At 42.5% G+C, this 24,584-nt stretch overlaps 2 protein-coding genes and 1 long non-coding RNA gene across 5 annotated transcripts; all 3 read right to left on the bottom strand.

Annotated features, from left to right (window-relative positions):
- Nucleotides 1-397: 397 nt before the first annotated feature.
- Nucleotides 398-2,746, bottom strand: LOC143414991 (E3 ubiquitin-protein ligase TRIM21-like). The gene is made up of 2 exons (XM_076880183.1): nucleotides 2,678-2,746; nucleotides 398-2,456 (listed from the first exon to the last, which is right to left on the bottom strand). The coding sequence occupies exon 2, from the start codon at nucleotides 2,445-2,447 to the stop codon at nucleotides 666-668; it is 1,782 nt and encodes a 593-aa protein (XP_076736298.1). The 5' UTR covers nucleotides 2,448-2,456; nucleotides 2,678-2,746; the 3' UTR covers nucleotides 398-665.
- Nucleotides 2,747-3,104: 358 nt separating this feature from the next.
- LOC101476289 (uncharacterized) lies at nucleotides 3,105-8,843 on the bottom strand. The gene is made up of 3 exons (XR_191565.2): nucleotides 8,748-8,843; nucleotides 8,437-8,547; nucleotides 3,105-3,265 (listed from the first exon to the last, which is right to left on the bottom strand). It is a non-coding gene; the product is annotated as an uncharacterized LOC101476289 (long non-coding RNA).
- Nucleotides 8,844-11,718: 2,875 nt separating this feature from the next.
- On the bottom strand, nucleotides 11,719-21,463 carry LOC101475402 (E3 ubiquitin-protein ligase TRIM21). 3 transcript variants are annotated; one of them, XM_076880184.1, is made up of 5 exons: nucleotides 15,110-21,463; nucleotides 14,858-14,920; nucleotides 14,549-14,648; nucleotides 14,036-14,151; nucleotides 11,719-13,957 (listed from the first exon to the last, which is right to left on the bottom strand). In XM_076880184.1, exons 4-5 carry the CDS (start codon nucleotides 14,076-14,078, stop codon nucleotides 13,026-13,028), a joined length of 975 nt encoding a protein of 324 aa, XP_076736299.1. In that variant the 5' UTR covers nucleotides 14,079-14,151; nucleotides 14,549-14,648; nucleotides 14,858-14,920; nucleotides 15,110-21,463; the 3' UTR covers nucleotides 11,719-13,025. The 3 variants fall into 3 exon arrangements, with proteins under 3 accessions (XP_076736299.1, XP_076736300.1, XP_076736301.1); XM_076880185.1 differs by having other exon boundaries at nucleotides 14,858-14,955; XM_076880186.1 differs by lacking the exon at nucleotides 14,036-14,151 and having other exon boundaries at nucleotides 15,110-21,462.
- Nucleotides 21,464-24,584: the final 3,121 nt, after the last annotated feature.

Below are 24,584 nucleotides of genomic sequence, written 5' to 3' on the forward strand. Positions count from 1 at the left end.
TTTCACTCAAAGTGCTGTATTTACATTTACAGCTGTCTTAATGCAGGCTGAACATCAGAGAGGAAAAATAATGAATCAAAACTTAAGTACCCAAACCAAAACTTTACATGTGCATCATGAACGAGTCACAGGGATGAGAAGGAAAAAGGACGAGTTGAAGGTGTTAGTAGGATGTCATTATCTTCTGATCAATTATCTCAATCTGCTCCAAAAAACCAAAACAAACAAACAAAAAAAGAACTTCTTACAAATGTATTTATGACTTGCATCTCTCTGAAGGTTTACAATGGCTAATTCTGAAGTGAGCCATTGTAAACCTGAAGTGAAGTGAAGACTGAAGCTCTGGAGCTGATCATCATCAAAGAAACCATCAAACAAGATGATAGAAGTTCTGATATTTATTCATTTCATTGTGAACAAGTGTGTTGTACTTGTTAAAACAATAGAACAGTTTCTCCATCCTGTTTTTGATATTTCACACCAGGTGAATGAAAATAATGTAATTCTAACATTTGTATTCATGTCCATGGACAGTATATGCTTTAATATCTGTGCCTTTAAACATTAAAAGGAAAGAAGAGGTGAGTTTCTATTTATACAGACTGGATTTATCCTCAAATGGATAATTTTCTTAAACTTCGGAACAGTTTAAAAGCAGGAATCAACTAAAGCTCAGCTTGTTCTGCAGCTTCTGACCGAATCTTGTGGTCTTCATCAGGTGCATTTTGCTGGGTTCTGTTTATAGGACTTCTTCTCTGGCTTGGCTTAAACTTTGATTGATCCACATTCCCCATGGAAAACGATTTGACTGACTGATTGACAGGACATATGATCAGAGGTGCAGAGTTATCATTATCATCATCATTGACCCCGGGACAGAAGAATGGGTAGAGTTTCCCGGTGAAGGAGCAGCCAGGAAAGGAGTAGACAAGAACTGCACGATCTATATCATAAAAGGAGACCAGACCCTCCTCATAATCCACAAACACCCCCACCTTCTCAGGATAAGACTGAAGCAGGAGATGGACTTCAGGATCCTCAAGAGCCACACAAATGTTTTCATATACTCCTACAGTCCAGTAACCTTTCTCAGGACTCGGTATGATTTCTTGTTTCCTGTTGACTGACTCTCTGACTACTCCTAAAGCCCATTCAGTCTTTTCTTTAACCTGAACTTCAAAATAAAATCTGCCTGAAGAGAAACTCTTCTTTCCTAAAACAACAAGCTCTTCAGAAAATCTCTCTGGGTTGTCTGGATGATCATTCTCCTCTTGACCACAGTGTACTTTTTTTCCATCATCAGACAGGATGAGATAACGATGTGCTGTATCAGGATCGAGAGTCACATCCACTGCATACTGCTGGACCCTCTTCAGTTCAGCCTCAAACAGCTTCTTCATGTCTTTACTGAATATCTCCTTCAGCTGATCCACAGCTCTCACCACAGTCCCCTCATATGATGGTGGATGGATACTGACCTCTGTCAAGTCCTTGGTGGTTGGAGCGGATTTCAGGGATGAGAAGCTTTGGAGGAGGTGGAGGTGATCTTTAGAGCGTGAGAGCTGCTCCAACTCAGAGCTTCTCTTCATCAGCTCAGAGATTTCCTGTTCCAGATCTGTGATGAAACCTTCAGCCTGTTTCTCTTTTGTTTCCTGTTTCTCTTCAATCTCCTTTATGAGCTCGTTCAGACGTCTGTCAACAGACTCCTTCAGAGCAGTGAAGACCTGAACACCTTCTGCTTTCTCTCTGTCTGCAGCATCTTTACTCATCTTCACTGACTCTTTGATCTCCTGAATCTTCAGTCGTCTCTTCTGGATCATCTGTTCAATTTCAGCCTCAGTCTCCCCCAGCTCTGCCTTCTTTCCTTCATATTCTTCTCTCAGAGGAACAAACTCATGAGTCTTGTGGTCAAAAACACAGCAGAGCATGCAGACACATGTCTGATCGTTCTTACAGAACAGCTCCAGAGGTTTATCATGCTTCATACACATCCTGCTTTCCAGGTTCTCCTCAGGATCGATCAGCTGATGTCTTTTCAGCCGTGAAGCTGTCAGGTGAGGCTCCAGGTGAGTCTGACAATAGGAGGCCAGACACACCAGACAGGACTTCAGGGCCTTCAGTTTGGTTCCAGTGCAGATGTCACAGGGAACTTCTCCTGGTTTGGCAGCTTGTTGCTCTGACCTGCTGCTGCTGACTTTCTGCTGAGTTTCATGTCTGAACTGAGAAACCATCTCAGAGACAAATGTGTTGATGTGCAGCTCAGGTCTGGTCTGAAAGACCTTTTTACACACAGGGCACTGACACCTGTCACTGATATCCCAGTGTTGACTGATGCAGTTTTTGCAGAAGTTGTGTCCACATGGTGTGGAGACTGGATCAGTGAAGACATTCAGACAGATGGAGCACAGAAACTGATCTTCAGATAGAAGACAGCTGGCAGCAGACATGTCTGCACCCTGAACAAGAAAAAAAAAGAAAATTTGTTCATTTTTAAATTTATTAATTCACATAACACTACACTTATATTTTTCTTTCTTTAAATATAGGATTTACAGGCTCTTGGTTTAGAATTAATTAACTCATACAATCACATAATACTGTATTCTAAAATAATTTTGCACATTTTAGTTTTTCCTGTTATATTTATGATTTAATCTTTCTGTGTTTTCTGAGTTACCTTAGTGGCAGTTGCTCCAAGACCCTTGGTTGATGAGCTAAGAGGTGGAATAGGGGCGGAGCAAGCATATATGGAGACCTGCAAATTGGGTCATACCACAACTCTGGATCAATTTGTTATGTTAGTTTCAATAAGGTTTTGTGTGTTCTACCTCTTTTTGTGTGTGCACTATTTAAGTTTTGTTTAGGTATTGAGTTAGTAGAATTGTTTGTTGTCAGCTTTTGAATAGTGTTCTGTTACTTTGGCCCAAGATTTAGATTTTGCTGTATAATTTAACCCAAGGGCGTAGATTTGGCATGGACGGAAGGGACATGTCCAGCGATTATTGAATTGTCCCCACCAATAATTTGATCTCTTCGAGTAAAGAAAAACAAACCCGACAGAAAGAAGAAAAAAAAAGATCTGTCACCGTCTCATTCACCCAGCGGTGCAGAAAGAGCTAAATTACGTCCTCTACTGGAGTCCTACCTCATGTGACAAATATGGCCAATGTGATTGGCTGTGCCTTTCAGGGAGCTCTGTTTAGTTTTAGCAGCGGCAAGCCTGCGCTGCAAGGAGTAGAGGATGATGGCAGCAAAGAGGAAGATCCTGGATATAAGAAAGAAACCTGTAAGTCACTTAAAGCCAAGTTAACTCATAAAATGTGTCCGTCATAATAACGTTACAGGCTATGCTAGGCTTTGGCCCACATCAGTCTAAAATTTTATGTAACCATGAATAACGTGTTTTGAAAACTAACTGCACAACAGGCAGCACTGTTAGTTATCTCAGTCTCCCAGAGCAGCATTTCTAATTTTGATTGAAACTGTCAGAAAACGGCAGCCTTGAGTAAGCCAGGATATTAGTTTACAGAGGCTGTTAAAATTATATGTCTAACGTTAAAATGTTGGTGACACAATAATTTCATCCTAATGGTACTGACATATTCATAGGGTTAATTTTTGAGACAAAATATCATGAGGTAGTCATGATTGTGCAAATATTCCACCTTGTAGTGCAGTTTGCACAAATTGTTTTAAAAATGCACTCACCCTACAAACATTACTGATGAGTCAAGATCTGCACAAATTGACAGAAACACTGAAGCAGCTACTCATTTTATTCTTATTGTCATGTATGTCCTATTTGTCAGGTGACAGAAGAACCAACACAAAGCTCAGAGAGCAATGGTGACACAAGATCACAGGTGAAGTTGGATGATGACTTGTTGGTTCATGACTGTATTTGAAGCACATGTGTGACTGCATGTATTTGGAATGCCTCACTGTTATTTATCAGGTGACAGAGGCAGCTCTGCCATGTTGTAGCTCGGACAGAGGTGAAGAGGCGAGGTCACAGGTGACTGACTGATGATTTGGTGCTATAGATTAACTAGTATTTATTATCATCATCCCATCATCCCAGTATCCTCGGCTGAGGCTGAAAGAAGCTTCAGTGCTCTCAGAAGACTAAAAAGATGGCTAAGGTTAACAATGACTCAAATGAGATTAAACAATGCTGCTGTATGTCCACCAGAGACTGGACAGTATAGATGTAAAACCAATATGCCAGCAGTTTATCTCAGTTAACGAGAGGAGAAGGCATGTGTTTGGCTCCTGTGGACATTGAGTTGTTGTGTGGGACATGTAGTCCATGTCTGTTGCTGTAACAGTAGTTCATGTTTAGAATAAAACATCCCAGCTCACTGACTTGATCGGGGCAATAGTGCCTAAAATGTTGCATAATTTTGCCGAGAGATCCTTTACTTTGTGGTCATCTTAGATGGACAAAACCCACCAGGTCAGTCAGTGTTCCCTTAGTGCTAATGTATATAAGAGATGTTGGTGTACTATAACTGAAGTAATGCTGTTAAGTCCTTAAAGTCATATTCTTTTATTATCATGATTGTATTTGAAGCTGGGTGAGGGACCAGACAAAGAGCGATTCATAAGACCCTTATGAAAAGGACACCGAGGGAACAGTTTACCCTGCCCGGGATAGGGTTACCGGGGCCCCGCCCTGGAGCCAGGCCCGGGGAGGGTGCCCGAGGGCGAGCGTCTGGTGGCCGGGCCTTAGTCCATGGGGCCCGGCCGGGCACAGCCCGAAGAGGAGACATGGGCCCATCCTCCCGCAGGCCCACCACCCGCAGGAGGCGCCATAGGGGTCGGGTGCATTGTGTGCCGGGTGGCGGCCAGGAGCGGAGGCCCTGGCGGACTGACCCCCGGCTGCCAAGACTGGCAATAGGGACATGGAATGTCACCTCTCTGGTGGGGAAGGAGCCTGAGTTAGTGCGTGAGGTTGAGAGGTACCGGCTAGATATAGTCGGGCTCACCTCTACACATGGCTTGGGCTCTGGAACCAGTCTCCTGGAGAGGGGCTGGACTCTGTCTCAGTCTGGAGTTGCCCCTGGTGGGAGGCGGCGGGCTGGGGTGGGTATCCTAATATCCCCTCGGCTTGCTGCCGGTACGTTGGGGTTTTTCCCGGTGGACGAGAGGGTTTGTTCCCTGCGCCTTAGGGTCGGGGAACGGGTCCTGACTGTCATCTGCGCTATGCGCCGAGTGGCAGTTCAGAGTACCCAGCCTTCTTAGAGTCCCTGGGGGGGGGGGTGTGCGCTGGAGGGTGCTCCACCTGGAGACTCTGTTGTCCTGCTGGGAGACTTCAATGCTCACGTAGGTAACAACAGCGAGACCTGGAGGGGCGTGATTGGGAGGAACGGCCTCCCTGATCTGAACCCGAGCGGTGCTCTGTTATTGGACTTCTGTGCTAATCACAGTTTGGCCATAACGAACACCCTGTTCGAACATAAGAGTGTCCATAAGTGCACGTGGCACCAGGACGCTCTAGGCCGTAGGTCGATGATCGATTTTGTAATCGTATCAGCAGACCTGCGACCATATGTTCTGGACACTCGGGTAAAGAGAGGGGCTGAGCTGTCAACTGATCACCACCTGGTGGTGAGTTGGATCAGGTGGCGGGGGAGGACGCTGGACAGACCTGGTGCACCTAAACGCGTAGTGAGGGTGTGCTGGGAACGTCTAGCAGAGGCCCCAGTCCGCGAGATCTTCAACGCACACCTCCGGCAGAGCTTCAACAGCATTCCGAGGGAGACTGGGGACATTGAGTCCGAATGGACCATGTTCAGCGTCTCCATTGCCGAAGCTGCTGCATTGAGCTGCGGCCACAAGGTGGTTGGTGGCTGCCGTGGTGGTAATCCCCGAACCAAATGGTGGACACCAGAGGTGAAGGGAGCCACCAGGCTGAAGAAGGAGTCCTATCGGGCTTGGTTAGCCTGTGGGACTCCGGAGGCAGCCGACAGGTATCGACAGGCCAAGCGGAATGCGGCTCGGGCAGTGGCTGAAGCAAAAACTCGGGTGTGGGAGGAGTTCGGAGAGGCCATGGAAAAAGACTTTCGGACTGCCTCGAAGAGATTCTGGCAAACCGTCAGACGTCTCAGGAGGGGAAAGCGGTGCTCTACCTGCACTGTGTATAGTGCTGGCGGAGCGCTGCTGACGTCGACTGAGAAAATTGTCAGGCGGTGGAAGGAATACTTCGAGGACCTCCTTAATCCCACTGACACGTCTTCCGAGGAGGAAGCCGAGTCTGGGGATGAGGGGAATGACCCGCCAATTTCCGGGGGCGAGGTCACTGAGGCAGTTAAACAACTCCTTGGTGGCAGAGCCCCTGGTGTTGATGAGGTCCGCCCCGAGTTCCTGAAGGCTCTGGACGTTGTAGGGCTGTCCTGGTTGACACGCCTCTGCAATGTTGCGTGGAGATCAGGGGCAGTACCTGTGGACTGGCAGACCGGGGTGGTGGTCCCCATCTTTAAGAAAGGGGACCGGAGGGTGTGTTCCAACTACAGGGGGATCACACTCCTCAGCCTCCCTGGGAAAGTCTATGCCAGGGTGCTGGAAAGGAGAGTTCGTCCGCTAGTCGAACCTCGGATACAGGAGGAACAATGCGGTTTTCGTCCTGGTCGCGGAACACTGGACCAGCTCTTTATCCTCTCCAGGATACTTGAGAGTGCATGGGAGTTTGCCCAACCAGTCTACATGTGTTTTGTGGACTTGGAGAAGGCATTCGACCATGTCCCTCGGGGTGTCCTGTGGGAGGTGTTGCGGGAATATGGGGTGTCTGGCCCATTGCTACGGGCCATTCGATCCCTATACAACCGTTGCAAGAGCTTGGTTCGCATTGCCGGCAATAAGTCGGACTCGTTCCTGGTGGGTGATGGGCTCCGCCAGGGCTGCCCTTTGTCTCCGGTTCTGTTCATAATTTTTATGGACAGGATTTCTAGGCGCAGCCAAGTGGCGGAGGGCTTTCGCTTTGGTGGCCTCAGAATCTCATCTCTGATTTTTGCAGATGATGTGGTTCTGTTGGCTTCATCGGGTGAGGGCCTCCAGCTCGCACTGGAACGGTTCGCAGCCGAGTGTGAAGCAGCGGGAATGAGGATCAGCACCTCCAAATCTGAGGCCATGGTTCTCAGCCGGAAAAGGGTGGAGTGCCCACTCCGGGTCGGGGATGAGTTCCTGCCCCAAGTGGAGGAGTTCAAGTATCTTGTTCGCGAGTGATGGGAGAAGGGAGCCGGAGATCGACAGACGGATTGGGGCTGCAGCTTCCTCCGAAGGGTGGCTGGCCTCTCCCTTAGAGATAGGGTGAGAAGTTTGGCCATCCGGGAGGGGCTCAGAGTAGAGCAGCTGCTGCTCCACATCGAAAGGAGCCAGCTGAGGTGGTTCGGGCATCTGACAAGGATGCCCCCTGGGCGCCTCCTGGGTGAGGTGTTCCAGGCATGTCCCACCGGGAGGAGGCCCCGGGGCAGACCCAGGACACGCTGGAGAGATTATATCTCTCGGCTGGCCTGGGAACGGTGGCTGGGGAGAGGGAGGTCTGGGCCTCTTTGCTTAGGCTGCTGCCCCCGCGACCCGGCCCCGGACAAAGCGGATGAAGATGGATGGATGGATGGATAGATGTATTTGAAGCTATTTTTATTTTTGTATGATACCTGATTTATATGGAATATGGCTGAAGTAAACATAAGTCTAAAATACTTAGTCAGTCATTTGTTTAATAGTAATTTAACTAATTTAACAAAACTATGAATTTTAAGTTTAAATGGTTGAAAAGCATGTAGAATAGCATATGCAGGGAAGTATATTTCTCCTTTTTTATCAAGAAGCAAAGACAAAAAGGAAAAAAAAATAGAAACAGGGCAGGGTTCGGTGGTTGAATCATCCGTCCCCACCAATGCCAAAACCAAATCTACGCCCTCAATTTAACCACATTTGTTTCGGGGTTAAATAAAAAGCCTTTTTTGGGGGGACTTTAAGGTTAGGGTCAGGTTAGTGTTTGGGGACTATAATCTGATCATCGTTAGGGTTTGGCATGTGGTGTGATGCTGTTTCCACATCTCAAAAATATGACATTACAAATTTAAGCCCAGATCAAATAAAGGATCATTTTAAACTGTGAGTCATGCAGAGCTACTGTACACACTGTACTTCCTCTCACTTCTTCACAATAAAATGAATCCGCTGCTTTGCTTTTATTGCAAAACAGCTAAAGCAAATAGAAACAATGAGTACAGGAAGTGATGAGTAAGCAGTAATAAAGCAGGCAGACTGAAGTCCAAATGCAATTCACTTCCAAAGTCCAAAGAAGTGACAGAGCTAAATGTTTGCACAGTCGATCCGTAGATGAATGATCACGTTTCTATTGGAACCAGTGTGACTGTGACGAGTCAGCATGAAATGAATAGAGTGTTGAATGTGATCAGCTATACTCACTGCTGTTTGTAGAGACTCTGCTGTGTTGTTGAGGAAAATCTGATAGACTCAGTTGAATCTCTGCCTCTCCCTGCAGGTGTGTCAGGCACAAAGTGGGGAGCTTATCAGACCCTGAAATTAGAGATTTTAACTGTAAACGTCTTTTCTCTGTCCAACAAATGTAATCTGATCAGTGCTGCTATTAAATCAAGTCTTATTTCATCATTTAGAAAAAATGTGAAACACACCAGCTGCAGCAGTGTTACAGTTATTGTTCCTGACACAGAGAGAGTTTAAGTTTTAAACAGCGTGATCATGATATCTGTACTCACCAGTGCTGGACAGAAGCTCTGCTGTGCTGCTCAGAAAGGCTGGATGAGCTCAGTTTAAGGTTCCTTTGAGGAGAAACAGATTTGCTGAGCAGCAGCTCTCGCTTTAAGTTTCAGGTCTCGCCTCTGACACTGAAGCCCTCGTCTTTCAGGTGTTGCTCCACCTCTGACAGGTGGTGGGTAAGGTAACACTTTATAATACGCTCAATGACAAAGGGTTTAATTTCCCTAGAATCAAGTGGAATTTCCATGTATTTTACTTGAAACTACAATGTACTTGTTTGTACCTAGAAAAACTTAGTGGTTTATACACTGAAAATAGGGGCTAATAATTACTTATACTGCATAATGCTGACTCTCTGTGTTCTGTCCATTAGAAGGAGTGAATAAGCAATTTTAAGTGAGTGAGTATAGGGGTGGGATTTAATAAGTTTTCTTCGTCCCACTCCTTTTTCAGGCAATTTTTGTTTTTTGTTTTGTGCATTTTATGTTCAATATAGGTATTTGTTGTGCCTGGAAATGAACAAATAAATGAATGAAAAAATGAATGAAGTAGTACGTAACTTCTGAGTATTTTACAGGAAAGCAAACAGAAATGATACTATTAGTCATTTTATGTAGGGACTGAGTAATTTTTAAGTAGTGTTTAAATAATTTATTAATTAATTTCAGGTTTCAGTGGAAACAACAACAACAACAAACAGAAATTCTCCCTCTTATGTTGTAAATACACTGTAATTGTACAGGAACAGGTTATATTGTGTAATGTGTTTTTATTTTTGTGTTATGGGCTGTATTGGTGTACATCAGGAATGTTACACTAATCAGTTTCCTCTACATCTCTAAAAAATGTGATTTGAACTGTGTCCCTTTTTCCAACTTAGAAAAACAAACAAACACTAGAAAATATTACTTTTCAATTCAGTTTCAAATGTACAGTGCCAAATCACAACAAACGTTGCCTCAACATGCTTTATATCACAATATAAAGACCCTACATTAAGTCAAAGAAAACAGAGAAAACCCCAACAATCATATGACCCCAATGTGAGCAAGTGTTTTGGTGACAGGAGGAAGGAAAAACTCCCTTTTAACAGGAAGAAACCTCCAGCAGAACCAGGCTCAGGGAGGCGCGGTCATGTGCCGTGACCAGTTGGGGGTGAGGGGAGGAAGACTGGGACAAAGACATGCTGAGGAAGAGAGCCAGAGATTTATAATAACTAATAATTAAATGCAGAGGTGTATAAACACATACTGAGTGAAAAAGGTGACTGAAGAAGAAACATTTCACACATCATGGGAATCCCCCAGCAGCATAGACCTATTACAGCGTAATTAAGGGAGGATTCAGGGTCACCTGATCCAGCCCTAACTATATGCTTTATCAAAAAGGAAGGTTTTGAGCCTAATCTTAAAAGTAGAGATGGTGTCTGTCTCCTGATTTCAAACTGGAAGCTGGTTCCAAAGAAGAAATCAGACTTTTGAGTTTTCCAGATAGAGTGGTCAAGGCTGGGTGTCAGGCTTTCAAATAAATTTAAACTCTGTCTGGGTCTCGTGGTTGATTAATATCTTAGAGTGGAAGATTGCTGCCACACCCCCTCCTCGGCCTGCACTTCGAGGATTCTGAGAATTAGTATGACTCAGGGGTATTGATTCATTTAAGCTAACATAATTATCCTGCTGTACCCAGGTTTCTGTCAGGCAGAGTAAATCACTTTGTTAATTACTTATTAATTCATGTACTAACAGACACTTAGAAGAGGGAGACCTAATGTTTGATAATCCCATTTCACTGTTTTAGAGAGCTGCTGCACCCAGTGTGGGACAGATACTGTCTCTCCTCACAAGACCACGTTTCCTCCAGAAAGTTTGCCAATTATCTATAAAGCCCACATTGTTTTCTGGACACCACTCAGACAGCCATTAATTTAAGGAGACCATGCGGCCAAGCATGTCACTCTGGGAAGGGGACCAGGAAAACCAACCAAGTCCAACATTGTTTTGGCAAAATTACACAGGATTCAATATTAATTTTTAGTGATTGTTGTAACCAGGTGTCATTACTGCTGATGTGAATTTTAATTTTATGGAAGTTATGTTTACCCTTAGCCAGTAGTGTTAGGTTGCCCTCAGTGTAGCCTATTTTGGCTGTTTGTGGGTGTGTAGCAGTGTAGAGCAATAGACGGGATGGTGGTGTTCCGGTGGTTTCTGTTTAGACCATGCTTCCTCCTCACTGTCACCCTGCTGTGGGAGATCTAATGGTTGCTATGCTACCTTCAACTGCACAGACTACAGGAGCCTGGCGAGCTACAGGTATTTCAAGGCTGTGAAGCCAGGACTCCAAATCAGTGATCCTGGCCTGCAGCGCTGCAAACAGGTTATATTTATCACAAGTATTGTTATTACTAAAGGAAGTCAAGGAGTAGCAAAGCATCTGACACACTGAGCAGGAAAGTACAAGAGGGACAGGTGAAGAAGCCATACTGCTAGTGAATCCTATAGACAAAATGAATGAATGTTGTGAATATAATTAGCAGATGAATCAAAGGAGACTGTGCTACAGAAAAAGCCTTGAAGATTACACTATGAAATAAAACGTTATCTATGTTTGTTTGTTTGTTTTAATTGGCTACACAGATGAGCTACACAAAAACACCACTGTGCTCTGTAACAAAAACATGAAATGGTAGTGTACTGTGCAGAGAGCTCTCGATTTGGGGCATTATAATGGTGGAGCCAAATCAAACTTGACCATGAGAAAAGTGAGGAAGACGAGGAAGATTCTCTGGTTCTTCTCTCTGATGTATCTATCAGATAGATACATCTACTACAAACTGTCTCTTGTAAGTGTATGATAATTTTGACTGTCAAAGACTTTTAATCTAACCAAAGACCATGAATTTCTTCTTTTAATTTTTCTTTTTCCCCCACAAAACACCAATATAATTGTTAGTATTAAACAAGAGAAACTGAATTAGATCACGTGGAAATATTTTATTAATTAAGTTTTACACAATAAGAGATTAACAGAGTTATTGGTTTGGTTTTCATCTTTCGGGGTGTCAGAACATCGATGACAGCATTTAAAATGAGCTGAAACAGCTTTGAGACAAACTCAGCATCGACTCTCAGACAGTACTGCGTTTCACCACTTATTATACACACAGAATTTACTGAGGTGCTGTTTCATTCAGTGTATTTAACAGTCAGGGCCTCAGTGAGAAATGAGAGCGCTAACAGCAACAGCAGAAAAGAACTACAGCAACTATTTCATTATTCTCCACTGAAACAAAACTAATGTCTGAAAACAGAGAGCAGGTCGGGCTTCCCTCTGCATTTTAAACTTTATTATGCTTTTAATTTAGAGGGCATCATCTTATTCAGAGTGAAACACAGCAACAGCTCTGATGACCTGAATAATCATTAATCAAATACACGCATGAGTTTAATGGTTTAAATAATGCACAGCAGCAGTGACAGTGCTGCCCTGGCTCAGAGCGCCCTCTGCTGGATTTTTACTCCAACTGCTGCATTAACATTTACATTTAGGCTGAACACCAGAGAGAAAGAGTAATGATTTAAGACTTAGCTAGCTAAATGTTTAAGTACCAATACCACAACTTTACATTAGCATCATGAACGAAGGACAGGGTTGAGAAGGAAAAAGGACGAGTGGGCCGTGGGTGTCATTGTGTGCTGATCAAGTATCGCAGTCTTGAAACTAAACATAAAAATGATGGTACAAATGCATTTATGACGTGTATGATAGTTAAAATAATATTACTGATTCAAAACAGCAGCTCATAGTCCTGTTACTTCAGAGGTAAGATGACTAAAGTTCAGCAGCTGATGATCATCAAAGGAGACGATAAAAGTTCAGATTTATATTTATGTGATTATGAACAAGTGTGTTGTAGTAGAACAGAGGAACAGTGTCTCCATCCTGACTTTGATATTGATATAACACCAGGTCAATTAAAATAATACAATGTTAACATTTGTACTCATACGTGTGCCTTTAAACATTGAAAAAAGAAAAAGAAAAGGAGAGTTTCTATTTACTCACACTGGATTTCCTCAAATGGATCATTTTCTTCAACTTGTAAACAGATTAAAAAATAAATAGAAATCAACTAACGTTGAACTTCTGCAGCTTCTGAGTGAATCTCATAATCTTCAGAAGGTGCAGTTTGCCAAGTTCTGTTTATAGGACTTCTTCTTTGTGTTAGTTAAAATAATGAGCTTAACCTATAATTGATCCAATTTCCTCATGTAAAAAGATCAGACTGGCTGATTGACAGGACAGATGATCAGCGGCGCAGAGTTGTTACCATCATCATTATTACCGGGACAGAAGAATGGGTAGAGTTTCTCGGTAAAGGAGCAGCCAGTAAAGGAGTAGATAAGAGCTGCGTGATCTACGTCATAAAAGGAGACCAGACCCTCCTCATAATCCACAAACACTCCCACCTTCTCAGGACGGTGAAGAGGAAGATGGACTGGAAGGTTGTCAAGAGCTATAAAACTATTTTTACCTAAAATTACTGTCCAGTAACCATTCGCAGGACTCGGATTGGGGTCTTCCTTCCTGTTGACTGACTCTGTGACCACCCCTAAAAACCATTTGGTCTTTTCTTTAACCTGAATTTCAAAGTATAATCTGCCTGAAGAGAGACTCTGCTTTGCTAAAACACAAACACCTTTAAAAAATGTCTCTGGGTTGTCTGGATGTTGCTTCCTTCTATCACCACAGTGTACTTGTTTTCCATCATCAGACAGGATGAGTTTCGGATGTGCTGTATCAGGATCAAGAGTCATATCCACTGCATACTGCTGGATCCTCTTCAGCTCAGCCTCAAACAGCTCATATGATAGTGGATGGATACTGACCTCTGTCCAGTCATTGCTGGTTGGAGCAACTTGTAGGCATGAGAAGCTTTGAATGAGGTGGAGGTGATCTTTAGAGAGTGAGAGCTGCTCTACCTCAGAGCTTCTCTTCATCAGCTCAGAGATTTCCCCCAGCTCATGTCTGATCTCAAACACCGTTTTACACACAGGACACTGACACCTCTCACTGATATCCCAGTGTTGACTGATGCAGTTTTTGCAGAAGTTGTGTCCACATGGTGTGGAGACTGGATCAGTGAAGAGATCCAGACAGATGGAGCACAGAAACCGATCTTCAGATTGAAGACAGCAGGCAGCAGACATGTCTGAAAGAAAGAAAATGAAATTATTTTATGCACAATTCAGTTTTACTCATATTTAAAGTGGACTTGTTCTGCTTTTACTTCCTTCTGTCTCATGTCTCCTCTTCCGGTGGTGGATGGTCATGTTAAACACGACCAACACTCAGTTTCACAGGGTTTTTTTACTCTTAGATCCATATGAGGACAATACCAGCCATCTGTGTTAGACAGGATCATTAGTTTGAAACAAGAAATCAAATGGGTGATGTTGAATGTTGTCAGCGTGAGTGCCCCACAGGTTCGATGTCAGTTAGAGACATTCTGGAGTAACTTGGATAAAGTGGCAGAGAGTGTCCTCAGTGGGGAGGAGAGTGGTGTTTAGACCAGACTTTAATTGACATGTAGGTGAAGGAGGCAGAGGTTATCAGGTGTTGGGCAGGTATGGTGTTAATGAGAGAAACGAGGAAGGACAGATGGTGAAGCATTTTGCCAAAAGGATGGAAATGGCTGTGGTGACCATGTACAAGAAGAAGCTTGGAGACGATGGCTCTAACAAAAAGAGTCAGAATGACATGAACAGAGCATTGAATCATGAACGTGATCAGCTGCACTCACTGTTGTTTGTTGTGTTGTTGAGGAAAACCTGATAGACTCAGTTGAATCTCCGCCTCTCCCTGCAGGTGTGTCAGGCACAAAGCAGTGAGCTCTTCAGACCCTGACATTAGAGATGAAAGGTTTTAAATGTAAACTTCTTTTTCTCTGTACAACAAATGTAATCTGTTCAGTGCTGCTATTAAATCAGCTCCTATGTCATCATTTAGAAAAAATGTGAAACACACCAGCTGCAGCAGTGTTACAGTTATTTTTCCTGACACAGAGAGAGTTTAAATTTAAAACAGTGTGATCGTGATCATCTGTACTCACCAGTGTTGGACAGAAGCTCTGCTGTGCTGCTCAGAAAGGCTGGATGAGCTCAGTTTAAGGTTCCTTTGAGGAGAAACAGATTTTCCGCAGTGAAACTGCTGTGAAACAAAAATTTACTTTCACTTACTGTCTTTATATTTGTTTGTTTTTACTCCTAGTCCGTAATCCTGTGTTGATGCAGAAGTATTCTAAGTCATAAAGAGATGAGACTGAACATCTGGATTTTAAAACAGTGTGATCGTCTGTACTCACCAGTGTTGGACAGAATCTCTACTGTGCTGTTGAGAACGGCTGGATGAGCTCAGTTTGATTTAAAAGAAACAGATTTTAAAGTTCTTTCAGTTTCACTTTTCGAATTCTGATCCTGAAGTTCTGGTTTTTCAGGTTTTGTTCTGCCTCTGTCAGCAGGTGAGAGCTGGTGGCTAAGCAGAGACTTTTAATGTGATTATCAGCCAGAAACATTCAGATGTTTTCTTACGCATGTGAGTTTCTGCCTCTCACACAGATCTGACTTCATGTGTTCCTTTGATATTTCAGTCATGTTGAGCAGCTTTGTTTGGGTTGTTTTTCAAACGTGAAGGGAAATTTTTTACTGTCACATTTTCTGTTTGTTTTGACTTCTCAAATGTTGTTCAGCTCTAAAGCTGCACCATCATGTCAAGAAACCAAACAGATTCTCTCATGATTTGTGCAACTAATCATTTCCTCAAATCTTTACACGAGATGTCAGAGAGCAAAAAGACCTTAGAAACACTAAACCTGGATTTTTTTTATAGCAAAATTTGTCTCAACAGTGTTACAAATAAGTATGAGTGTAAACTAAGACAAATGACTGCAGTGATGTGTGTTTAACTTTAGAGGATTCTCAAACATGCTTAAATCCACACATAAATGCAAAGCAATTTGAGCACATGCAAAACTTCTTTTACAAATGTATACATCCAAACCCAAATAAACACTGATCAGTTACACACAATTTATTAAGTTCATCTTCACAAATCTGATAATTTTCTCTTTCATTAAACTTTCTCTGCGTACAAATGTATAAAACTACACATAACATCCTTTCTGCTCACTTAAAGCCATAATTTTTCAAATGTTTGTGTCACTATTTCCTCAAATGTAAGAAGACCAAACGCACACAGACGCATCCTCACAGAGAAGCAGCACTACCTGCATAGCATAAGTTGACCATATGTTACTGCTAGATGTATTAAATTATAAATTTCTGTTCTGTGCAATAGCAGGATTCAATGATGGAGATATTTCAGCCTTTATTTAAAAAGTCAGAGCCTTTAAAAACTGCTAAAGAGGTTTGATGAAGTCGTGTCCCTGTGGTAGCGCAGAAGCACCTCAGATATTAGAGGTGCAACGGATCACGGTTGATCCGAAATCCGAACCGATCCCACTCCACGGTTCGGCACGCACGTGATCCGAAGATTCAAAAAAGAAAAAAAAGTATGTGTATGGTGCGCGTGGTCAGTCTGTCAAGCGGTATGGTCAGTGCTAGCGGTCCAGGTGGAGGAGCAGAGGAGTTTTCGGCATTTAAGCAGCCCTTTGCTGCCCAGTCCGACCGGGCTAAAGCTATTACTAAAGCTATTGGGGTGTTTAGCTGCAGACGGGAGGTCATATTCCGTTGTGCAAAACAAGGTGTTTAAACTGTGATGAACGTGCTTGAGCCACGCTATGATATCGCGTTGCAAGTCCACTTGCAAACCTGTGTTAAGTAATAAAATCAGTTTAATTATCATGTTAAACCTTTTTAACTCCTGGCTCCACCCAGAGCCTGCATCCTCGGAACTGCCTAGAAACAAAACCTGTGTGTTAACATGAACTTTACCTTTGAAACTCAGTTTTCCCCACTTATGATCCAATCTGTGCCATAAGAAACAAAACTTAAGACAGAGCAGTTATCAGTCATGTTCTTCATACAAAATTTCACATTTTAATTTCATGTTGCTCCTCTGAATGTAATGGTACTTCTTTTAATTTTGACTTTATCAGAGCTAACCAAAATATGTTTTCTCTCTTTACTTTGCTCCCGTTTTCCTCCAGTACCAGCTAGTATCACATACCCTTACCGATTGTGCTCTTTTAATAATTTACTGTTTTAAAGGAAGAAAACCTCAGTCTCTTGGACCAGTGTTTGTTATTCCATAACTGTTTTTGTTTTTGTTTTAATGTAAGAAGTCTACCATTCCCCTATGTAACTCGTAAATTTTGCTTTGTTCTGACTATTTTCCTCTATAAAATTTAATTGTCTTCTACAGTGGCCTGCTTTGGTTAATGGTAACATGAGTAATATCAAAAATTTCCTCCCCTTTAGCATTTGACATTCTCCCAACAACATAATGTGATACCATAATCTAAACCCAGTCAACAAAACAGAATTTTCTTCAAGCAAACATCAACAACCCAAAATTAGCAGCTCCAGAATTAAGTCTTCCGCTCCTCCTGCTCATGGCAAAAGCAAAGCAAAGCAAAACAAAGCAAAGCACCCCCTTCTCTTGCCAGTGTGGTGAATTGTTTGTCAGCATTTATTCATCCTACCCTTGGTCCAGTCTTTATCTCAGTGTCCAGTCAGTCCAACCTTTAGTCCACATCGTCAGTCCATCACAGTCACACACATTCGCTCACACGCATTCACACCAGATATTGCTAATAGTGGAGACTCCCGCGCAAATAATCCCATTCTCCGCCCTCAGCAACATGAGCTCATTCATTTGTTTTATTTTGTTTTGTTTTTTAGGAAAAGAGTTCTTTATGCTCTTGGACTGGATTGACTCACTGCAATCCTTTTAGACAGGGACTTACAACCTGATCAGGTCCCCACAGGTAGCCTTTTCCTCAGCCCATTGTAATCTGGAAAAGCTCACCTTATGTTTGTTCTCCTGAAAAGTTTTTACAGCGCTGTTAATTCACTCCTGCAGGCCTGCTTAGCACAAAAATGAGAAAAAGAGAGCTGATTAGTAGCTCATCAAAGCACAAAACATAATCACCTGACAGATTTTCTCTTAAGTGCACTGTTACAAGGGCCCAGTTCTACCCACGTCCAGGATCAATAAAACTCCCTCTATTAAAATAAGAAAACAACCCAAACCTAACTGTCAGAATCAACCCATCACTAAAACAACAACCCCAAAAATCGTAATCACAGAAAAGTTTTGCCTCAGGTTCTTCAGCGACTGACAGTCTGAGGTCAACTGACATAATTTCACCTGCTAAATACACAGAAAATCTTGTTAAAAGCCACACAGTTTTGCACACCATTGATATTCTCATTAAGCCCTCTCTAAAGACGTTATAACAATCTATCATCACTAAATTCTAAATTTATTTTCCAAATCTGGACTCCTGCACTTAGACTACTGCACTGACCATTTTATTTAATTATCCTGTATGTTACCAAGCCTTTGTTCTCACCCAGTCACAGTGTCTCTTTCAGTGCAAGCTTCACTCATACAGTCAGACAGGAAACCCAAGTTGTTCTTTTCTTTTCCTGTCCCCAGTCATTCAACTAATTTGCATACTGAGTCATATCTCAAGAAGTTGCCGTGACAAGAGAAATGCATATTTAAACATTACCACATTATTGAATTATTTTTATTTTCTTTCAGTAATCACTTGTTTTGATCAATCTGTACAAGAACACTTCTAATTCACTATTCTAAAAACTACTTTAAGCTTTAATCACTTTTTCCTTTTCACAAAAATCACTCTATTGTCATGGAACTTCCCTGAGTTATTCCTCAAGTTCAGGGTTTAAGTGTGTTAAATTCACACTATTTTAACACTGATGAAAGATAGTAAGCTGATTTTCATTCAGTGTTATTAGTCAGGTTAAATCGATGTCTGTGCAGTGGAGCTGCAGATCCACCAGGGCATGTTCTCAAAGCTGCCTTTCCTACACATTTCTCTGCTAAAATTGGATCATTTTTTAACTACTTAGCTATTAGTCCGATGGTCTTTGTATCAATTTTTCATCACACTAAGCGACTTGGACAAGATGATAAACAGACTCACATGCTCAAGATGCTGTCTAATCTTCATGGGCTCTCTTGTTTTTGGAAGTGTTGGTAAGGTTAATACATTTTCTGTTCGTGTGTGTGATTTTGTATATGTTTCTTTTTGCAGTGTTTCAGACTCCTTCACAATTTTCCCACTTAAGCAGTCAGTTTTCTTTTTTCCAGGTTTGCTAACCCACATTTTGATTTCCCATATTAAATAACAGCATTCCACTGTGTTATCACGTACTCCTCTCACTCCGTTGTCCTCTCCCACTTCAACCGTCCAAAGCCAGGCAGTTCTCTTTCCGCTTTGTCCTGCATTCTCCACTGTCTCTCTTTAACTGCCATGTTATTGCTCTTTGGAACTGCATTCCTTGTCTTCAGCCAGGAGTGAGAGCTCGCTTGTCAGGTTTAGTGACACATGGCGCTGTAAACAATTCAACCAGAAACTTGGCCTGAATGTTTCCAGTGATGTTAACCTATAACTTTCTTCCGACTGCTGGATGTGGAAAATTGATCCAGGTCTGCTTTGCACCTAAAAGTGACAAAACTAAGACATTTCATTATTATCATCACTGCTTAAACAACACGCATCTCTCTCTCTGGGCAGAAACACCAATTTATGTCATGTATTCACATTCACAAGTGTAAGCGTGTCTTTGTTGCGTCTATGTACCGGTATTTGTATTCATATTAAGATTGAGTGTAAGCTGATCTTCATTGCCTCGATGTGTTTTTTATAATCAGGTTTAATTCGTGCATCTTTGCACTGAGCTCTGGATTCAAACTATCTCACTTCTGATTCTCTCCAAAAATAATTTCACATGTAACAATTTGTGCATGTGTGTTTTCTATTCATTCATGTAATTAGTAGCTTATGTATTTCTTACTCTCTCCCTTTTTTTTTTCTTTTTTTTTACCTTTCTGTTATGATGCTCTGGACTCAATTTTCAATCCAATTCCCCATACGCTCTCACTCGAACTCGTCCGGGCATGACCTCTCACTGGTCCTTGTCCCTCTTCTCACAGTTTCCTGTGTGGCCTCGCAGGTCAACACAGGCCCAAATCAGGCGTTTCTTCTCTCCATTGCTTCTCTCTTGATCTTTTCAGTCTTTTCTTTATTTCAGGTTTACTCCCAGCATGGCAAATATGAAACTCAGTTTCCAGTGCTGTCCAGTGCTTTCACGCAATTATTTATCCCACTGTTCTTCCCAGCATGTAATTCAGAGTTCATCTTCCATCAAATGTTTTCTTACATGCTGCTGCTGGAGTCTTCAGTGTTATAGGTCAGTTGCACTGTCTTTTGCCTGCTGTTAATTCTTCAAGTCCACGGCGTTCTGTCTGTCTTCTGTCTTCATCAGGAGATTGACTGTCCTTTAAGCTTCTTCTCCAGATGAGGACAGAATGAGAGGTCAAGCTGTAAAAATTTTAAGCCGAAGGCTGGCCTGTTTGTCGTCCCAATTCTGTTAATCTATCATTTTGCCGCTGTACTCATGTTTTGAGGTTGAGTAAGTCCATGGGCACCTGTATTAACACACTAAAACACTTATTTAATATCATTTTCACACACATCAGCCAGTTCCTTTTATGGACATGCAAAATTGTTCACTTCCTGCCAGACACACACACACTCTCTTCTCTCAGACTTCATCTTTTCACGCACTCTGCTATGAACCCACGATTCTTACCCCAGTAGTGTTATTATTACTTATTTATTATTTTGTACAAATCCCACAGAATCACTCAGATGCAGTACCCACAATGTTCACACACTTAGAATCACCCAAAACATGCTTGTGATAGACTATTTTCATCAAACATGCTGTTTGGAATCAGAAAGATTCTATCACATAGACTACGGCGGGTCCCGTAATATTCATCAACATTAAATCAACAGTTTTCTATTCTAAGTCACTTAAGAAAACCTTGCCCAACCCAAGGTTTATTTCTCGGACCTCCACGTCCAAAATCAGCTTTTCTACTGACCAAATAAGTGCATAAAAAATGATCCTTTGATCATTAGCTATTTTTAACCAAGGTCCCAAGTCTTGGCAGGTGCTACCTGGAATAATCCTCACTCCCGAGGCCCCTTTTAGACGTCTCTAAATGGGAGGCAGTTTAATAAGTTTGACACTTATTAAACCCATAAAATGACCAATTACCTATTTATCCTTTGTTACTTTAAACATACATTGGTCTCTTTTCTCTTTTACCATGAAATACCATATTACCTTTAAGTCAGTACTGTCATTCTCGAAGTTTCATTATCATTACTTCAAAGCTTCTCATTCTCAAGAATTTAGTTTTACCACTACTGATCCAATTTAATAGTTAAGATCGTCAACTCAGCGAACAGATAATTTAGAATTCATCCAATGTGCACAAATTTGCTTTTTCTTTGAACAGGTTTGTGCCTACCTTTAAATCTTTTTAGACCAGTCTTCTGTTCGCCTCATATCAGATCCAACCTTTGGCCACATTTGTTCTCTCTGTTGCAAAGGGAACCGGGCGGAAACACCAAATATTAAACCCGATTCTTTGATCTCCATGACATTTATATATATTTATTCAATCATCTTCCGGAAGAGAGAGCCCTGCACACCCCAAAGGCAGTTGCAGGATCTCTAACATTACAAGCTCAACATGTGTCTTATATGGTGTTATTTTGGTACTTCAGACGTCACAAACGTCATACGTGACACACACAGTTTCATTACAAACAAACTCCTACTCAGTTCCTCTTTTCTGTGTCTGATTTATTAATATGCCTGTGCACTAAAACTTCCTGTGCAGCTTGAAATAACTTCCCCTTTCTGAGGTCTGTTGCCAGGGCAACCTGTCACCCCTCGTCTGAACTTAGTTTCACTCTGTCTGCTGCTCATACTCTGCAAAAACATGCAGTTTCCTGTCAGCCTGTGACCTAGTCAAGTCTGGGTGTTAGTGCATTTGAGCGCATAGCCGCTGCTTTGAAGTGGCCGAAAGAGTTTTGGTCCCTCTTGCTCCAATGTAAGCTTGTGGGAAAAGCCCAAGAAGTGTGTTCAAGCCTGTCTATTGAGCAGAGTTTAGATTATGAAATTCTTAAGAAAACTGTGCTGCAGGCATATGAACTGGTCCCTGAAGCATATCGGCGGAAATTTAGGAATCTTAATAAAACTGCTAACCAGACTTTTGTTGAGTTTGCGCGAGAAAAGAATGTGTTGTTTGAGAAATGGTGCTGTTCATGTAAAGTTAAAACCGTGGAAGAGTTGAAAACTCTTATTTTGCTGGAGGAGTTTAAAAAGTGTTTGCCGGAACGCATCGTGACTTATTTAAACGAACAAAAGGTGTCGTCTCTCACTAACACGGTACTCCTGGCTGACGAGTTTGTTTTAACGCACAAAAGTGTGTTCTGTGCACAGAATTCATTTCAGGAAAATTTCTCTGAACGAAAAAAGTCACCACAAGCAGTGCGTAAAAATGTATCAGCGTTCATTGCTAGATCAAATGGTCGAGAATGTTTTTATTGTCACGACTCAGGACATTTGATTGCTGCATGTCCAGTATTAAAAAGAAAAGAAGCGAGGGGCACTAAATTCCCTGCAGGGGTGGGTTTGATTAAAACCGCTTGCTCGCCAAAGGTGCACGTGGAGGCCGAACAAAAAACAGGAGAAAACTGATCGAACCCCTACATGCTCTTACATTAACATAATGACACAGTGACGGTCTGCCGGTTCTTAGAACTTAGAATCCTTTCTGTCGCATCTGTCAGATTCCGCCCGCAAAGATATCCTTGATCTGATTGAAGCTAATTTGCTGCTTTTCTCTGACCATCCTCGGCAGACGTCTGTGCTGTTTCATGATATCGTTGTGGAAGTTGATAAGCCAATAAAACAAAATGCTTATAGAGTAAATCCAACCAAGCGGATTTTAATGCAACAGGAAGTCGAATACCTGGTTGAACATGGGTTAGCTGAGCCCAGTAACAGTGCGTGGAGTTCACCCTGTATTTTGGTGCCTAAACCAGATAACACCCCACATTTCTGTACCGATTTCAGAAAGGTTAATGCAGTCACAAAACCTGATTCTTTTCCTCTCCCCAGAATGGAGGACTGCATTGATCGTGTCGGCTCAGCTACATACGTCACTAAATTAGACCTGTTAAAAGGGTATTGGCAAGTCCCGTTAACCCCCAGAGCTTCTGAAGTCTCCGCGTTTGTAACTCCAGATCATTTCCTCCAATACACTGTAATGCCCTTCGGGTTGCGAAACGCACCTGCAACATTTCAACGTCTGATGCAGAAGGCATTGTTTGGAGTGAAAAACTGTGAGGCATACTTGGATGACATTGTCATTTACTCTCCAACATGGTCAGAACATCTGGAAACGCTCTCTGAGGTGTTCAGACGTTTTTGTGAATCTTCTCTCATATTAAACCTCTCTAAGTGTGAGTTTGGTAAAGCCACCATTACTTATTTGGGGAAACAGGTTGGACAGGGGCAAGTGCGCCCTGTGGCTGCGAAAGTACAGGCCATTGTTGATTTTCCTGTGCCGCAGACAAAAAGAGCTCTGCGTCATTTTTTAGGAATGGTCGGTTTTTATCGAGGGTTTTGCAGAAACTTTTCTGATGTGGTTAGTCCCCTAACCGATCTTGTTAGCCCCTTACAGCCTTTTATTTGGTCTCCAGCGTGTCAGGTGGCATTCGAATCTGCCAAAGCATTGTTGTGCAGTGCACCAGTGCTAGCTACACCGAATTTTGAGCGCCCTTTTAAACTAGAAGTTGATGCCAGCTCGTGTGGCGCAGGCGCTGTTCAGTTACAGGAAGATGGTCATGGCGTAGATCATCCCGTCTGCTACTTTTCGAAAAAGTTTAACAGACACCAGACCCATTATAGCACCATTGAAAAAGAGGCTCTTGCCTTACTCCTTGCGTTAAAGCATTTTGAGGTCTGTGTTGGGTCAAGTGTGTTGCCTGTGCAGGTGTTTACCGATCACAACCCACTGGTGTTTCTTTCCCAAAAACGCAACTCCAATCAAAGACTTATGCGCTGGTCCTTGTTATTGCAAGATTTTAACTTGGAGATCAATTACAAGAAAGGGAAAGAGAATGTGTTGGCTGATACTCTGTCTAGAGCACTTTCTCCTTGAATTAAACATTTTGGGGGTAATGTTAATTCTTGGAAAAGGGGGTGTTACGACTGTGATTGTAATCATATGTGAATTTGAGTGTCCAGGTGCTCCTCCGGGATTGGTGCATCCAGGGTGGATGGCTCGCACCGATTGGCTGAGAACCAGGAGGCAGCGGATAAGAAGAGACCGCCGGGGACTGCCACTTCATTCATCCTCGGCCCAACCCAACCGGCGGACTGTCACTGTGTCATTATGTTAATGTAAGAGCATGTAGGGGTGGACCGCCTTTTTGTTTGATCAGTCTTCTCCTGTTTTTTGTTAGGCAGGGAGGAAAGTGATTGTCGTTTGGTTTAGTTCTTTTGAGTAGGTAAGTTGTGTTTATTCCTGAGATAGGTTATCTTTTGTTTGTTGTTTTGGCCTTGGGTTCACCCTGAAGTTATGATATGCTCCCTTCCTTTGTTTAACTGCACTTATTGTAAATAAATCACTGTCACAAAATATTAAGTGTGTGATGTGCTGCTTGGGGTTGGACGGGGATGGATCACCCTTTATGTTGTGGTCTGGCCGCGCCTAGATGGGCCATAACATAATTGGGGGCTCGTCCAGGATTTGAA

This window comes from Maylandia zebra, linkage group LG23, assembly GCF_041146795.1.
Source record: "Maylandia zebra isolate NMK-2024a linkage group LG23, Mzebra_GT3a, whole genome shotgun sequence".
In the NCBI taxonomy this organism is placed as follows: Eukaryota; Metazoa; Chordata; class Actinopteri; order Cichliformes; family Cichlidae; genus Maylandia; species Maylandia zebra.